The sequence below is a fragment of the Phytophthora sojae genome (assembly GCF_000149755.1).
Source record: "Phytophthora sojae unplaced genomic scaffold PHYSOscaffold_1, whole genome shotgun sequence".
In the NCBI taxonomy this organism is placed as follows: domain Eukaryota; phylum Oomycota; class Peronosporomycetes; order Peronosporales; family Peronosporaceae; genus Phytophthora; species Phytophthora sojae.
Genome location: NW_009258115.1, coordinates 3,334,296 through 3,351,667, shown reverse-complemented (window position 1 = coordinate 3,351,667; position 17,372 = coordinate 3,334,296). Strand labels below are relative to the sequence as shown.

Sequence of the window (17,372 nt, the reverse complement as noted above, 5' to 3'; positions counted from 1 at the left end):
ACATAATGCAAGGTGTTGGGTACCATGATAAGCATGGTCTCTTGCTAGGCAACTAATACATGCAAATGCGTCAGTGTATTACGTGCAATACTGGAGCAACCATTTTGGTTTTGCCTGCACAAGGAGCTCATCCTTTGTTTGAGTTGCACTAAGCTCGCATCTTGTTCATTTCTTTTATGCTTAGCGAAGGGAATACATCTCCTTTGCATTTGTTTTAAAAGCTACGCTGCGAGATGTCTACAAGGTACGTTTGGTATACCTGGACTTCTATTGTGGTGATTACTGTTCTCGATGGATGCTTTTTGGAATTAGTTCTAAATTCGAGATCCTTGAGTGTGTCACGCTTTTTAGACCATTTGATTGGATGATGTTTATATCACATATCAGTACAAAATTTCGAGCTGCTAGCCCTCCAAAAGGTACTCAACTATGTGACAACTGCAAGACAGTTGTAATATTTAGTCGAACTGCTAAGATTGAGTACGCGCCGCACCCGTACGTGCGGATGTGACGTGCGTGCTTCGACGACCTTGGCATAGTGAAGGAGGGGTCCGCTGTCTCGACCAGCTGCCTTCACAGAAGTTTAATCCATGTGCTGAACAACGCCGTGGCTGGCAAGCTGGCGCTCCAGCTCATCAAGTAGCTGCCGCATTTTTCGGATCGGTGCAGATACATTCAATTGCACCGACACACTAGCAATACGCGTGTCAGGCCTATAGGAGTTCCATTAGGCGCAGTTGATCACCTGCATGATGCAGTGCATCTGGCCAGTATCAACCAGATACGGCATCACCCGTCGTGGTATTTGTTAAAACGTACGTACCCCCGTACGAACACGAATGGAGGTATCCGCAACCATAATGATAGTCACCGCGTACGTACGGCAGTACGAACAGTAGTGAGTACATACCGTACGTACAGTAGCACAATTACAGGCATAATCATACTTTGTGTACAGACGTACGGGGCTTCGGCCGAAGGTATAGAAAGAGGTCGCGAGGCGAAAACCAACACCGTGGCGAACAACAAAGCTAAGCAAAATGCGTTTTATCAAAATAGAAGGTGCCACGTCAATATTCATGTACCGTTAATGACGATAGGTAATAAGACGAAAAACTCACTCGCGGCTGAAGCTTTACAACTGATAACGTAACGTGGTACAAATGCAAAAATGATAACGATTTTCTCATCGGATAAAAATTTCGCGTGAATCTTTTTCTTAAAGGTGCCATAAACATGTAAATTCACTACCAGCTACATTGTTGACTGTGATTGCAGCTTGGTCTCAACCATGTTTCCCATTTCCATTTCTGCTTTGAACATGGCAGTCCAGCTCCGCTCCGGGAAGACCTGCATGACTCCGACCGTCGCCCAGGAGGTTCACCGCGCTCAGCAGCGCACTAAAAAAATAACGGCCAAGGGCACCCACGACTCCGCCATAATTGTAGAGACTGCCCACTTCTACACGACGCACATTCAGGCGCTTCAACAGCAGCAGAGCGACCTCGCGTCAGAGTTGCAAGCTGCGGAGGACGCCTACGCGGATCTGAGCAAGAACTACGAGCAGTTGAATGCGATGTAGGACGAGCTACGCGAAATGTACGACGAACTCAAGCTTCATGCCGACCGTCTCGAGCAAGAAGTTGCGGCGGCATTTGAGGGCTAGTTTTATAATTAGATGTTCTATAACCTAATATCTAATAAAACGAGAATGGTTCGGCTCCTTTTGGGAAGCTCATATCTGAATTTGCGCAGTAGGTGACACATCAAATCTTTTTTAACAGGTGTTGGTTAAAATTCATATTATACTGTAATTTTTCGTTTAGGGTAGCTAATGTGATATTGTTTGATAAAATTTTGCTGACAATCATTTCATTTTAACACTTAGAGAATTTAAGGATGCCAAAAAGAACTTTTGCGAGTCTGAGTGGTATAGACGATGCATATTTGACGCCGAACGATGATGAAAGTCGCGAAGACCCCAAAAGACGCAAGGCTAATAAGCGCAAGGCCAAAAGTAGATGGAATATTCTTCATCGCGCTGCGATACGTTCCGAGCAACCCCTGACAGAGCGTATACTGAATGCAACGAGAATGGCTGTTCACCGCCAACAAATATCGCCTGAGGAACGGCGTGCATCGCGCTCGCGTCATACACTTCAGGTTGCAAATCAACATGCAGTACAGTCTGGACCAGCTCGCCAGCGCGCTCGCGCGACTAACAATGCACAACATAGAGCTCGAACATCTCAAGGAAGCGGGGCAAAGCTGTGTGCTTTAGCCACAATTGAGAACTACCAAGAACACCACCCTCGACACACGATTGGATCTATGACGACGGAGTGCATACACTGTCACGCTTTGACCTGGAAGAGCGAAAACGCTTCGACATGCTGTCTGGATGGCCGATTCGGCCTCGCCCCTCCAAATGATCCACCGGCTTTCCTCAAGAAGTTCGTGTCGACTCCTGCTTCTCTCCGCCATATTCGTGCGTACAACAACGTGTTCGCTTTCACCTCTATGGGCGCTTCGATTGGAGAAAACGTTGCCGTCGACAACAACTACGCAAACGGTCGGCAAGGCGTCTACACATTCCGAGTTCAAGGTACGATTTGTCATCGAATTGGCTCATTACTGCCTGAGGAAGGCAGCGAACCGAGCTTTGCACAAGTTTACGTCTACGACAGTGATTTGGAGTATCAAGTGGACAGACGAATGCACATTCTGGATGGTCTGGATCGTCTTACCGTGAAAGCGCTTCAACAAATGCTTTTGGCCTACAATCCGTATGTCAAGCAGTTCCTTACCGCCGGAGAGAAGGCAAGAAATGGTGTCGATCTACGCTTGGTGATACACAAGCAGCCAGGGACTGATTTAAGGACACACAACCGCCCTTCCGCAGACGAGGTTGCAGCAATTATCGTCGACGAGAATTCGGCAAAGGAGCGTGATATCGTCTTGAGTCGTCGTGGAGGTGGTCTTCAACGTATATCCGATTTGTATCCTGCTTATGACCCGCTGGAATTTCCGCTACAGTTTCCGTTTGGAGAGCAAGGGTGGTCAACCACAGTTGAGTACAAGCCAGGTGTTGTGCGCTACAAGAACAAGCGGATGAAAGTGCGCGATTTTTACGTCTACCAGCTCTTTACGCGGATCAACTAATTTTCTATTTTGCATCGCTCATCCCGGCTGTTCCAGCAGTGGTGTGTTGAAATGTACGTGAAGATAGAGCTCCAACGACTCCGTTACATCAAGCTACACCAAAGTACATTTCGGGCGGACCTTTATCGTGGCGTGATTGACGCAGTACTCCGTGACGCTAATTTGGGGGAAGTTGGCAGGTTTGTTCTTCTCCCTCCAAGTTTCATAGGTGGCGAAAGATACATGCGCAAGCAGTACTACGACTCCATGGCTATCGTGCGAGAAATAGGCAAGCCCGATCTATCTATCACCATCACGTGCAATCCGGATTGGCCAGAGATCAAGGCGGCGATGCTGCAGAATCAGCGGGGCGCTGAACGGCCGGACTTGGTTGCTCGAGCTTTCAAGCTTAAACTGGAGGCCATCAAGGACGACATAATCAGGAATGAAGTGTTTGGAAAGGTGCGGGCGCTGATTTACGTCATCGAGTTCCAAAAACGAGGTTTACCGCACGCACACATGCTGGTGAAACTTACGGAAGAGTCAAGCCCTAGACGCTCAGAGGACTACGATAAGTTTGTGTGCGCGGAGCTTCCAGATCCCAACACGCATCATGAGTTGTACCAAACTGTGACGAAATGCATGATCCATGGACCATGTGGTATACTCAACCCTAAAGCCCCATGTATGAAGGATGGTGTTTGTTCCAAGGGCTATCCAAAAGATTTTCATTCTGATACTACACGCGAGGAAAGTGGTTACCCCGAATACAGAAGGCGAGACCAAGGCCGATCCACGATGCGCAGGGATGTCGAGCTGGATAATCGTTGGGTAGTTCCTTACATTCCGTACCTGTGCGAGACGTATAACTGCCACATCAACGTTGAAATTTGTTCAACAATCAACGCTATCAAGTACATGTATAAGTACATCTACAAGGGACAAGATCGTGCAACTTTTACCGTTGAGGCACCCTTCACAGATGTTGGTGACAATACCAATCGGCGTATTGATATCGACGAGGTGGAGCAGTATCTCAGTGGTCGATACATTTGTCCTCCTGAGGCGTGTTGGCGTATGCTGAAGTATCCAATGCAGTGGAAGTCGCATGCTGCGATTCAGTTGCCTGTTCATCTACCAGAAATGAACTACACCATTTTTAATCCTGAGCACCCGGAGAGAATCCCAGAACAGCGCCACACCATGCTGACAAGGTTCTTTGAAATGTGCGCTGCGGATGTCGATGCATCAGAGCTCCTTTACTACGAATTTCCACGTCACTACACCTGGGTTAAGGAAGTCAAAAACTGGCAACCGAGGAAACAGGACGGCGAGAAGGCAATTGGTCGGATGGTTTCGGTTTCTCCTAACGATACTGAGCGTTTCTATCTTCGAATGCTGTTGTGTAATGTCCGTGGGCCGATGTCGTTCGAGTATCTCCGGACTGTTAATGGCACGATTCACGAGACGTATCAAGCTGCAGCGGAAGCAAGAGGGCTTCTGGAGAGCGATGGTGAATGGCACCGGTGTATGGAAGAAGCAAGCCATCATCAGATGCCAAACCAGCTTCAACACCTATTTGCTATCATTTTAGTGCATTGTCATCCCGGTACTCCAAAAACCCTTTGGGACGCATAAGTCCCAAAGTCGGGAGGTGATATATCAGACTGTTCGAGCGGTTGACCAGTGCTTGCGCAGCAACAACAAGACAATTGAAGATTTCCGCGGTCTGCCCAAGTTGGCTGACTTTAGTGATCTTCACCCTGCGGACGCGACAACAAACCGATTGATTGAGGCAGAGCTATCGTACGATCAAGCGGAAATGGAAGCTTTACGGGACCAAGCCGATCGCTTGAATGACGGTCAAAGAAACGTGTATGACAAGGTGGTCAGCGCTGTTCAGCTCGAAAATGGCGACGAGAAGCTTTTCTTTCTGGATGGCCCCGGTGGTACGGGGAAGTCCTTCTTGCTTCAGACGATCTTAGCGACTACACGGTTGAAAGGCAAAATCGTTTTGGCAGCTGCCTCAAGCGGAATTGCAGCCACACAGCTAATGGGCGGCAGGACGGCACACTATACATCCCAACTAGGGTTGGACCTCACATCTACGTCCACCTGTAACGTCACAGTCGGCTCCGATCGAGCCGACCTACTACGGCAAACATCTCTCATTGTATGGGATGAAGCTCCACTGATGATTAAGTACGGTTTTCAGGCCGTTGATATCACGCTACGGGATTTCATGAAGAACGACAAACCTTTTGGTGGTAAGGTTATGGTGTTGGCCGGTGATTTCCGTCAAATTCTTCCTGTAATTCCGCATGGAACACCTGGCCAAGTCGTCAACAGCTGCATTAAGCGGTCCTCATTGTGGACAAACTTTTTGATTCTTCATCTCAAGACCAACATGAGAGTTCAAGGTATGACGAATAAAACGACAGCGATGGAGACACAAACGTTTGCTGATTTTCTACTGCGTGTTGGAGAAGGCCGGAATCAAGGTTGTATCGAGGGAGGACGCGACTACACGCGAATGCAACAAGACATGGTACTGGCGGCTCCAGCTGACGTGGAAAAGGCAAAGACCCTTATTGACCATGTTTATGATGGTATGGAGGAGCGTTACCTCGAAAATGTAAATTTTGCACCGGTTAAACATCACGCGATGTTGTCTTTTGCCCGGAAGCGTTTGCGGAAGGTGCAGATTTCAAACTGCTAGAGTTAAATTATATCTTCCACGAGCACAAGATCTTGAAGGGTTGCACAAAGAGGGAGGTGTTGGAATATGCAATCAGACAGTGTCAAGTCCGCCTGTATGGTCTAACGGTCTAACGAACTATGTTCGACAGGTATGTTGTGAGCTCAATCCCACCTTTTCCAACAGGAGGTTGCAGCTACGTCGGTGCGTATGTGGTGCAGGCGCTCTCATTGAGCGCGTGTTGCTAGAGGGAGGATCGGAGAGCATGGGGGGGCAGGGCAGTGAATTCAGTCCGGATTTGGAGCTGGAGAACTACCGATAGCGAAGGGCTCCGCTATGGTGGTTGAATATACGTCATGCTTACATGTACTAACGAGTACTTGACCGGTATAGCTGGGGGTCGCTACAATGCTTCGTGAAGACGGAGCCGGGCACACTCGGGAGATCGATCCCCTGTTAAAGATGCTGCAGCTGCCGAGAGCGCCACCGCCAAGATGGAGACCGGCTGAACGCTACGAAGGACGCGCTCATACAGGCGCAGCAGGTATGTAGTTACGTCCTGGTTTGTTTGTCGTGTGCAATTCAACTTTCCTGGCTAACACTTTGTGTATTCGTTTTCTGTCTGTAGCGGCTAGCGGGGCGCGGGGAAAAGCTGAACTATCTGGGGCTCAAGACCGAGCAAATGAAGAAGACGTCTGAGGACTTTTACCAGACAATGAAAGCTTTCAACGAGAAGAACGCCAACAAGAAGTGGTATGAAATCTAAGCAAGGGGTGCAGCTAGGCAAGGGGGAAAATGTATGATCATGCGCCACAGTACGCTAAACACGTTGCATCCATCTTGAACGTTTAAAGCTGCAGCGAGTCAGTCAGTTATTCAGCCGTACTTGACCCAAACGAGCGTGAGTCCTTGAGGCGGTGCGCCCTGTCCTGCCTTGCCACGCTTCTTGGCCGCCAGGATCTGCGGAATGGTGTCGGGGCTCAGCCTGCCCAGTCCGACATCCACGATCGTGCCCACCAAGATCCGCACCATTTTGTATCTGAAGCGGTCGCCCTCGAACACGAGGCGTATCCTCGTGGCCACGTCCTCTTGGTACTGGCCTCGACCTTCCAACATCTTCGCGTAGAGCTCGATAGCTGAGACCGTGCAGACATTGCCTTTGTTGTCTCCGTCCGTAGACTTCTGAGGGGTGAAGGACGAGAAGTCCTTGGTCGTCGGCGGCGCCATCAGCTGGTCCACGGCCGCCTGCATCTTCGCCACGTCCAGCGGCTGGCGCACGTACCAGACGTTGCGGCGGTGCGCCACCGGCCGCAGGCCGCCAGCAACAATCTCGTACTCGTAGCGCTTGAGCGTGGCATCCCCGCATGGGTCAAAGTCGGCCTCGGCCTCCGTCATGGTCGTCATGCTGCGACACATCACGTCGTCGGGCAGACGCGTGTTGAGCGCGTCGCGGAAGACGCGGTCCGACTCGCAGCACTGACTCACAAAGACGATCACCTGGCCCACCGCGTGCACGCCCCCGTCCGTGCGCGAGGCGAAGCGCAGTCTCGGCAGCGCCATCTCGCCCGTCGTCCGACAGAGCGCGTCCTCGATGGTTTCTTGGACGGTTCGCATGGCCCCGCCGGGCTGGCACTGCGCCTGGAACCCGCAGAAGTCGGCCCCGTCGTACTCCACCACGCAGCGCCGACGCACCCACGGGCCGGCGGCTTCCACGCGCAGGAAGGCGCACGGCGGCATGTTGAGCCGCCGGCCGCCACTCGTGGTCACGCTCATGCTTGTCAATCAATCAAATGGCCAGCCGAAATGGCTACACTTGCGTCACACGCGACCAATCAGCGATCGTGTCTCTTCACCGCCGAAACGACGCGAGCTATTACGAGCGCCAGCTTCAACCAGCTTCAACCTCTTCGTCGAGCGCGTGGCGTGTGTGTGTTTAGCTGGCCATGCCGCCTCCAGTGCTGGCCATCAAGGCGGACGCTTCCTCGACGCGCGGCCGCTCCTTCCCGACGCCATTCAAATGCAGCGGGGACTTCTGCGGCTTCGCCTTGCAGCTGAGCCTGGCAGACGCCTCAGTGAACTCCCTCCATGCCCACGCAAGAGGGAGGCGGGTGGCGGCGGCACCACCGCAGGCTTCGGCCGCCTCCGCGTTGTCGCTGCTCTTCACCAAGGAGGAGCTGCGGGCGTTGGGCGACGCCAACCTCAGTCGGTTGTTGGCGGCCATGGAAGTTGCGCAGTCAGCAGGCAAGAGCATCGACGGGAGGCCTCTTGGGGAAGGAGAGCTGCGTGTCATCACCTACAAGTCCATTGCACTGGGCAGAGGCAACCGAGAACACCTGCAGAAGGCGATGCAAGCTGCAAGTCACGTGCGGCCCACCGCTGGTCCGTCAACCTCCCCGACTAAAGCTCGACGGCAGTCCCATCTACTTGACAGCACTCTGTCGCAGGAGCTGAGAGAGAACTCACGATCGCGCGTGTATGGAGAAATGGACGGAGTGTCCAATTACTACCGCCAGGTACGCGTTTGCGCCGACTGCTACGCTGTGTATGCACTGCTGGATCTTGCACGGCAGATGGCTGCCGGGGCGCTTCCCGAAGATGCGCATGCACTTGGCCAGCAGAAGCAGATCCAGTTGAAACGAAAGGAGCAACAACTGAGTCGCCAGAGAGCTTCCATTGAAGACAAGTGGGAGGGGCGAGTAGCGCAGGAAGTCCGGGAGAAAGAGGCCATTCTTCTACGCAAGCACCACGGCACCTCCAAGCAGAAGAAAACTTCGCTCGAAGCTGCGGAATCAACCATCACGGATGCCATCGATGAAGAAGGGGTCAATGCAACCTCTTCTTTACCTGTTTTACCCAGCAGCAACTCGAGTGCTCGAAGCTACAGCGACGCATCCAAAGGCGACAACAGCGATAATCACGCCGTCAGCATGCCCTCTCTTCAAGCCCCTGAGACGAACGCTAGCTCGTCGAAGATTCCAAAAGTGGCAGCAATGACAAACCAGCAACAAGCGCAACTACTCCGCAACAACGACACGTTTGTAGGAATGGATAACTATCTGCGTGGCGTGACCAAGCGCATCGAAGCACCACAACTGGAGGCAGGTCAACTCTTTAAAGGGGATGCGACACCAAAAGGCTCCGTGCGAGCTGGCAACGTATCAGGTCCAGCGACTGTTTTGCTAGTTTCACCGGACACGGCAGTGCTTGACGAGCTACACCAAATGCTCCGCAGTTTATCTTCGCCAACTTTTCAGCTCGAGACCGAGAGCATGACGGACGGTCGCCAGGCGCTTCGAGCGGCACAGGACTTCGACTACGACGTGATTTTAATCGAGCGCAAGCTGGCTGGGAGTGACATGACGGGGCTGGAGTTTGCTCGATTGCTGCGGCAGTCGCAGCTCAAGCGCAGACTCAAGAACAACTCCATGATCCTCACTACTATCCTCTGCGTCACCTCGCAAACAGCACCCGATGACTTGCAGCTTTACAAGGATAGCGGGATGGATGGCTGCATCGGAAAACCGGTCACCAGTGAGTCACTCCACCACACTTTGCAGGCAGCATTCCGCGCCAGGAAGTCCATGTCGTCTCGCGAGAGACCGTCGTCGTCCCCAAAGCAGCAACAAGGAGACGAAGCCATGATAGCACTCACGAAATCCAAGCACGAACAACAGGTGCGGCACCGCAGGCGTCGACGTCGACTTGAGGCGTCACACTCGCTGGCCATGCCAGGTCTTGGCGAAATGGATGCGCGCGACGACTACGTCCACGGGGTTTTCCAGATGGACGCCGAGACTGCCATTCCATTTTGCGTTATGGGCGGTGCTCGAACGAGTGCTGTGGATAATGCCACCGAGCACACAGACTCGAGCGAAGCGTTCTTCAACCTCGTCATTGTCCATGACCTCTTTGACACGTGGGAGCGCTTGCAGATTTTACTTCAGCCACTAGTAGCACGCTACCGCGGTCGTGTGCAGGTGTTGCTGTGGAATTACCCAGGCCAGGCTTACACTGCGTGGCGGAGAGGTACTCTACTCCATAATACTTTTCACGTAACATGCTTGGCGGCGCTGCTCGGTCACGTGACTGGAGCTTCGGGAGGCGAACGACTGTTGCGAGACAAACCCTACCATCTCGTCGGGATTGGCAACGGTGGGAACATCGCCATGAGTTTCTGCTGCTCGGCTCAGCCGCGAGACATCAACACCCGCTCACTTGTGCTCCTGAATAGCTTCGCTCACGTGGACGCCCAGCTAGCTCAGTTCTTGCACGACAGCGCCAAAGTGCTGGCCTGTACTCCTGAATCCCGGCCAGATCTCCCCGTGTACTTCCATGCTCGCTTCCTCTTCTCAGCGCCGTACCTTGCGAGGGTATCGACGCCACTGGCGCTCAATCTGTACACAGCAGTACTGAACCCCATCACTCTCGAAGGTCGACAGGCACTCACGCTTGGTGCGCTGGCGCACCACGACCTCCGAACGGACCTCAAGCGTCTACGAATTCCGTTGGTTTCCGTTTGTTCGGCGCAGAATGCGCTGGTAGACGCCGGAGGTCACGCAGAGACAATCCTGGCGCTGGCGAACCTGGAGCTTGTCGACTCAGTTGGCAAAGTGCTGCGATATCGACGGGTTAAGTCTGCGCAGCAGCGACACTCAGCAGGGCGGAGTAAACGCCCGAGCTGTGTCATTTGGCTCCCAGGGGGCCATGAGGCTCTGCAGGAGTGCAAGCAAGACGTTCTCGTGCTGCTTGAACAACTCGTCACCGGCTTCCATGAGCATAACGATGTACCCCACGGAACAAGTCGGAAGCTGCAAGAAGTGTCGCCCACGAAGTACAAATCGAGGTGTGAAGACGAACAACCGCAACGCGCACCTTCCGACAACCAGGGCAAGAAGATCAAAGCCAAACCGCAGCGAAACTTCGAGGACGCCTTCATTGACCGCGTGCTGACGACCGTCAAGGACGTTGTCCCCACTTATGCCAACGGCGGCGCGACCGCTAGACCGCAGTCGAGTCATCAGAAGCCGCTGGACGGCGCGCAATGGCGTCTTCATCAGCAGCAACTCGTTGAGCAGGCTGCAGGAGAGGCGTCTGGAGTTGGTAAAGCTCAAGCAGCGCCATCGGCCATCTCTGGGAACCCTCAGGCAGCCCCAAAGCAGTTCAAGCTCATCGCCCTCACGACTTGGGACCCCACCACTCCAGCGTTTGAGCGCATCAGCGCCAACGTCGTGTACCAGCCTGGTGCTGGTAGTAAAATTTATCCGCTGCTGCCTGAAGTCAAGGAGTACATGGGTTGGCGAGTGCGACGCAACCAGAAGCGGCTGCAGCGGATGGCCGCGATGGCGCGTGTCATCCAACGAGCCTTTCGAGCCTTTTACGCTCGCACGCTGACCCAACGTCTGTATCGTGAGCAGTGTGCGATCAACCTTCAGCGTCTCTGGCGGGCTCGAGTGGCTCGAAAGCGCTACAAAGGTATCAAGCGTGAAGATTGGGCTGTCCGGCTGCTCCAGCGTCACTGGCGCGGCAAGATGGGCCGGACCTCGTACAAACAACGCATGCTCGAGTACCTGTCGGCTCTGGACATCCAGCGAGTAGCGCGGGGTTGGCTCGCGAGACGCCAAGTAATGCGTAGACGGCAACAGATCCACCAAGCGGCCGTGCGCATCCAGCAGTTGATGCGGAGGTACGTGGCGTGCAGGAAGTTGTTCAGGCAGCGACTGCAGCGGAACGCAGCGATGAGCATCCAGCGCGTGTTTCGAGGACTGCTTGGGCGTCGCCGCTTTGACCGAGAGCGCGAAAAGTTCCTCTTCTCCAAGACGCAATCGCAAGGACTAACCTTTGGCAAGCAGCTGCTGCTCGAGTACAAGTTGTACGGCACCAAGCTGCAGAGCGACGTAGCGCTGCTCGCTCGAGAGAAGAGCGACGTCGAGGCCCAGGCCGAGAAGCTTGTCAAGGAGATCTGCGAGTTCGACGAGGGCATCCGGTTGCTTGAGGCCGAGCTGCTTGCTCTGGGGAAGGCTGAGACCGACAACAACGCGCCTGGGGGCGCCAACCGTACGCTTGATGAGACTGCCAAGTGGGCACTACGCGAGCAGAAAATGCGACTCGACCGCGAGTTCTCGCAGATGCTCGCGCAGATCGCCCAACGACGAGAGAAGCTTGGAACTCTGGAGGAGTCTCTCGCGCGCGTGGACCAGGAGAGACTGCGCAAGGAGGAAGAGCTCAAGGCGTTGGAGCGGAAGCTGGTGCTACTGCTCGAAGAACAACAGAAGGAGCTCGCTCGGATTCGCGACAAGCAGGAGACGCGGACTCAGCTCGCACTGGACTTGATTCCTCCCGGGTCTGTTCTTACCGGCTCGGGGGCAGGGATGCCAAGCGCCATGTCACCAGCACCCGGTAGCGTCTTCGCGAGTAGCCCCGTAGCCGGTGGCCCAACCACGCTGAGCCCTACATCGAGTGCCTTGGGCCCTGGAAGTGGATTCCCGTCGCGCTCAAGTGGGGCGACTGGAGGACGAGCCGCGGCCGCGGCCCAACAAGGCTTTTCACAGCAGCAGCGCCAAGAGGCCGCGTCGCTTATGGAGTCCACGGAGACCATGATGAAGTTCGGCTTCATGTCCATGTCCATGACCTACTTCAGCAGCATGAACATGGTCCGCGCCATGCGCAAGATCGGCGCGCACCACCTCACGCTTGATAGCGCTGCGGCTGTGTCCCAGCATCGCTGGCCCGAGAACTCGGCGGCCGAGACGCCGTCAAAAGCTGCTGCTTCAGTCGGTGCGCTTGCAGCTATGAGCCCCGCCGGCTTCCAGCCCAGTATCCCGCCCGGAGGATTCCCAGGACAGCAGCCGTTGCAGGTGGCAGCCTGGAGCGTGAGTGATGTCGGTCGGTGGCTTGACACTCTGGCGTTAGCGCAGTACAAACGCGCGTTCGCTGATGCCACCGTGGACGGAGCTTTGCTGCTGCATCTCACGGACGACGACCTTCGCAACACGCTGGGCATGGAGCACCGCCTGCACCGCAAAAAGGTGCTGACAACGGTGGAGGAGATGCGCGTCCGAGAGCGCAACCAAATGCGGCAGCTCTACGGCGACAGCATCGGCGGCATCACTTCGGGTCCACCAGCCTCTGATGCGGCTCCAATGCCCAGCAGCAGTCCCATGAGACCGTTGGCACCAGCAGCAAGCACAGTCAGTCCACTCAGCGCAGCCTCCAACCCGGTTCCAGCATCCTCCGTTGGCCCGCCTCAAAGCCTAAATGAAGCTCCAGTTGCAGGCGGCGGAGGGCGAGTCGTCGTCTCGTTCAGCGAGTTCTGCAGCTTGGTCCGGCACGGCAAGGTGAAGCAGATCCGCGAGGCTCTGCAGGACGTCCCCGAACGCAAATTCGACCCGCTGACGGTCAAAACGCAGTTCACACCGGGCACTGGCACCATCTACAACGACCAACTGGAGAAGAGCGTCTTCCACATCAACAAGGGCGATGACAACGGCAACTCACCACTGCTGCTCGCCACGCAGAACAACCACCTCAAAGTGGCGCAGCTGCTGCTGTCCAAGGGCGCCAACCCGGACCACCAGAACGTACGTCTGAGTGTGCTTGTCTCTCTCTTCTCCTGTTCGAGGTGTCCAAAAGTCCGCTAACTCTCTCCGTTGTGTTTCCTTCTCTTCTCGCAGAGCCACGGCCACACCGCGGGCCACTACGCCATGGCGTACAGCTTCTTCGACTTGGGCGCGTGGCTCCTGGACCCCGACAAGGGTGGCGCGCGCGACGATATCCTCAACGAGAACGGCCTCACAGCATACGACGGTCTCAATTGATCGGGGTACAGTCTACTCAAGTCCAAAAGTGCATTGCTGGTAATATCTTCTTCGTTCCCGTTTTGAGGCTTGAACGAAGCTGCGCGCTGGTTCTCTGTCGTGCTGGCAGGTATCGAAGAGCGTAAGAGTACAGAAGGTCTGGTTATGGCTCGCCGTGGCGGACGGTGGCGTCGTACTCGTCGATGGCTTCGTTGGCGAGTCGGTCCGCGGCCGCGTTGTCCTCCCGGGGCACGTGTGAGAACGTCACGTGCGGCAGCTCCGCGCTCAGCTCCTTGCACTGCTGGTGCAGCCTCCGCAGGTTGGCGGCCTTGACGCGGTACTGGCCCTGCATCTGCCGCACGATGAGCTGCGAGTCCATGAGCACGTGCACGTGGGCGGCCTCGTGCCGCTGCGCCAGCTCCAAGGCCAGCAGCAGGCCGTGGTACTCGGCCGCGTTGTTGGTCTCGCGGTCACCCACGTACTTGGCGCCTGTGGCCAGCACGCGGCCCGTCGACGGGTCCACCAGCAGCGCCCCGCAACCGCTGCGACCCGGATTCCCGCGGGATGCGCCGTCAGCGTAGGCGAGCACGCTGGGGATTGAGGAGGAGGAAGAGGAAGAAGACGATGTTGAGTCGCTCTGCTGCAACGCGCGCGCTCCAGTGAGGCGGCGGAGCTGCTGGCAACGTGTGCGCAGGCCGGCGACGGCGCAGACCCTCCGCATCATTTTAGTCCTTTGGTGGTCTGTGCAATTATGGCCGTGATTGGCTGAAACGACGGTCTCACTTGAAAGACGGTGGAGGACGTCAGGGGACACTTGTGGACAGCTGTCCTATTTGGTACACAGAACGGGGCTTGCAGGATGCTGGAGGCGTGGGCGTGGCTCTCCCCCGAGCCCAACGGCGTCCTGGCGGCCTTGACAGCGCTGGAGCCGGATGCCGCAGAGCCCGAGAAGACTCGGACGCCGGTCGAGCTGCCGCTCGCCATCCGCTGGGTCCTGCTGGTCATGGAGTTGGCGCTGGTCAGCGGCGTTGCGTTCCTGCTGCTGCTGACCAGCTCCGTCGCCGGGGCGCTGGTGCGCGGCCTCCTGCTGTCTGTAGTTGGCACGTATGAAGGCGTCCACGTCGTCGTCCAGCTTTGCGAGGCTGCGACGTTTGGCTGGGGCCTCGTGGCGTTCATGAGCTGGTTCTTCCACGTCCCCAAGCGCGACCTAGTGCGGAGACTCACAGGCTTTGGAGGCCGAGAAGGGAGGGCGTGCGCCGCGTCGGTACTGCTCCACTCTGCGGCGGCGGTGGCGGTGTTGAGCTGGCAGCCACCGAGTGAAGAAGGTCAAATGACGTGGTCCTGGGAGACTTTTACGGCGGCAATGCATCGAACTGGCAGGGCGGAGATGCTCACGAACCTGCTGCTCGCGCCCATGAAAGAGGAGTTGTTCTTCCGGGGGGTCTTCGCGCTCGTGGCTATCAATCGACTGCAGAGTGTCAAGTGGGGCGCCTCGATCTCCAGCATCTTGTTTGCTGTCATCCACTTGGCCAACGCGCGGCACCTCGGCGCGCAGCTCTCAGCGAGTTATTTGGTGTTTCAAGTGGCTTGGGCGTTGCTGGTGGGGCTCTTCCTGGCGCTGGAGCTTGCGGCGTCCGGATCCCTTGTCGAGTGTGTCGTGCTGCACATGATCAACAATTTGTTCGCACTGGGCGTGGCCAGGAATGCTACCGTTGATCTCACACAACCACAGGTGCTCACCTCGATGCTCGCCTCGTTCACTATTTACGCCGTGGCAATCGCTAAACAACTGCAAGCGCTTGGACACAAAACACCGCGTGATAAAGAGCTCTGAATGTCCAAGTCGCACTGAGCATAGGACAGCAAAATAAATGTTGGTTCTCTAGGCAGAAAAATGTTTCTTTGATTGAATAGATCATCTCATTGAACACTTCGTGTCATGCCGAGCTGCTGGTCTAGATACGCGCGATCCTCCTCGTCCTCCACTGTCTCGTCCAGTTGCTCAGCGATAATCCGGGCAATGAAGGCGGCCACGATGATGTTGTACGTCCGACGAAGGCGAAACATTACCCACTCCATCGCGGCCACATACACGAACGAGCCCGGCACTTGGTTCGTGAACAGTGTTCGCCAAATTGTGCACGTGAAGGTGAGCACGGAGCCTGGTACGAGCGGAGTTCCGATGGAACTCACAGTTGCAATGGCCACTAGGCCAATGACGCGGCCTGCGGTGACCATGTCTCCCTGGCCGCTGGTATACGCCATAAAGATCGGCGCCGTGACGAAGAAGACTGCCGTTCCGCAGAGACACAAGCACATACCGAGACAAATGGTGAACTGCGCCATCGTGCGCGAGACCTGTTGGGACTTCTCCAGGCTGCGGATGAGGACGGGGATCGTGGCCAAGTAGTCCCCCGTGGCCAGCATAAAAATGATACCCGGCATGAGAAACCACGTGAACTTGAGCGGGTTACGCCGGACAAGGACCACGTACAGCACGCAGGCCACTAAGAAGAAGTTGGCGAGTAGTGCCACCACCATTGTCAGGGTGAAGTAGAGCGAGTCGTTCAGCGCCTGGCGCGAGATATCGCCAGTCATGATCGAGTAGGTCATCATGGACATCGTCCCGAGAGGAATGTAGGGCACCAGCCAGTTGATGATCATCTCGAGCACAATGTGGACCTGGCGGATGAGCACCAGCACGTGGTTCAGCTCTCCGCTGGCAGGGTCGTACACCTTCATGATAGTCGCTCCGATCATCATGCTGAAAATTGTCACGCCCAGGAACTGCACCGACACAAAAGCCTCTGTAATATTCTCCGTGAAGAAATAGCTGAAGAAGAGCACAATCTGCGAGACCAAGCTCTGAGTATCGGGGAACACTCCACTCGCAGCAGCAAGGAACGTCTGGAGGTCGTCCGGGAGCCCCGTGACATTTGAGGCTGTGAGTACTTGGCCGTCGAGCATTGACTGGGCTCCACACTCTTCTATCCGAGAGAAAAACTTGCCGTTGGGGCACCGCAGGATGAACTGGAAGCTGGTCGTCGCTGTTGGCTGATCGGCCATCACTTGGAACGAACCGGAGAAGCAAAAGACGACTGCGACGGCGACGCAGCTCGAAATCAACGCTGCGAGGACGAAATAAATGGCCAGACGCATCATGACGGGGCGAGTCTTATCGGAGACCACCAAGTTGGAGAAGCAGATCGTGACGCTAGTGAAGATAAGCGGCAGTGTGAGGCACTGGAGCGCGCGGGTCAGCAGAGAGCCGAGAAATCCAATCCAGATCTGAGCATCTGCGCTGACTGGGTAGTGGTTGAGCATGGCGCCCACCGCGATTCCAATGGCCCCTGCCATGGCTGTCATCCAGAGACTCGGCGTCTTGTAGTACAGGTCCACGAGCATATCGTCCTGTTGGTTCGGCATTGTTTGTGCCTGTGTCGCTGCCCCAGGCCACGGAACGTCTTTAAGGTTGTGGAAAGTGGCCGTGGGGTCTCGAAACGGAGCAGCGGCCGCCGGACTCATGGTCATCGTCAACGGGTCACGGCCAGCGCTATCAAACGGGAAGCCTCCGACATCGTCCATTGAGCTGGTTGTCGCGGTCTCAATCGACTCGGCCGGAATTCCAGCTGCCGCCGCTCGAAGTGCCGCCGTCGTCGGACGCTCCTCGTGTTTTGACTCCAGGGACCCGTCGAACTGCCAATCCATCACTTGAGACGGCTGGACAACGTAGTCGCCAA

General features: G+C 55.5%; 6 protein-coding genes across 6 annotated transcripts; 3 read left to right on the top strand and 3 right to left on the bottom strand.

Annotated features, from left to right (window-relative positions):
* Positions 1-1,321: 1,321 nt before the first annotated feature.
* PHYSODRAFT_321280 (hypothetical protein) lies at positions 1,322-6,605 on the top strand (the record flags this gene model as incomplete). The annotated part of the gene is made up of 6 exons (XM_009516453.1): positions 1,322-1,578; positions 2,376-2,605; positions 3,371-3,603; positions 4,829-5,090; positions 6,319-6,383; positions 6,468-6,605. The coding sequence occupies 6 exons, from the start codon at positions 1,322-1,324 to the stop codon at positions 6,603-6,605; spliced, it is 1,185 nt and encodes a 394-aa protein (XP_009514748.1).
* A 110-nt stretch (positions 6,606-6,715) lies between these two features.
* Positions 6,716-7,576, bottom strand: PHYSODRAFT_293355 (hypothetical protein; the record flags this gene model as incomplete). Its single annotated transcript, XM_009516452.1, has 1 exon — positions 6,716-7,576. The coding sequence occupies one exon, from the start codon at positions 7,574-7,576 to the stop codon at positions 6,716-6,718; it is 861 nt and encodes a 286-aa protein (XP_009514747.1).
* Positions 7,577-7,782: 206 nt separating this feature from the next.
* On the top strand, positions 7,783-13,653 carry PHYSODRAFT_471354 (hypothetical protein; the record flags this gene model as incomplete). The annotated part of the gene is made up of 6 exons (XM_009516451.1): positions 7,783-8,138; positions 8,199-10,794; positions 10,864-12,265; positions 12,377-12,952; positions 13,046-13,416; positions 13,510-13,653. 6 exons carry the CDS (start codon positions 7,783-7,785, stop codon positions 13,651-13,653), a joined length of 5,445 nt encoding a protein of 1,814 aa, XP_009514746.1.
* Positions 13,654-13,819: 166 nt separating this feature from the next.
* Positions 13,820-14,227, bottom strand: PHYSODRAFT_453462 (hypothetical protein; the record flags this gene model as incomplete). Its single annotated transcript, XM_009516450.1, has 1 exon — positions 13,820-14,227. A coding segment is annotated over one exon (408 nt), but the record flags the coding sequence as incomplete, so codon positions are not given.
* Positions 14,228-14,635: 408 nt separating this feature from the next.
* Positions 14,636-15,466, top strand: PHYSODRAFT_471988 (hypothetical protein; the record flags this gene model as incomplete). Its single annotated transcript, XM_009516449.1, has 2 exons — positions 14,636-14,970; positions 15,013-15,466. 2 exons carry the CDS (start codon positions 14,636-14,638, stop codon positions 15,464-15,466), a joined length of 789 nt encoding a protein of 262 aa, XP_009514744.1.
* An 86-nt stretch (positions 15,467-15,552) lies between these two features.
* Positions 15,553-17,340, bottom strand: PHYSODRAFT_475249 (hypothetical protein; the record flags this gene model as incomplete). Its single annotated transcript, XM_009516448.1, has 2 exons — positions 15,553-17,185; positions 17,246-17,340. 2 exons carry the CDS (start codon positions 17,338-17,340, stop codon positions 15,553-15,555), a joined length of 1,728 nt encoding a protein of 575 aa, XP_009514743.1.
* Between the last annotated feature and the right edge of the window lie 32 nt (positions 17,341-17,372).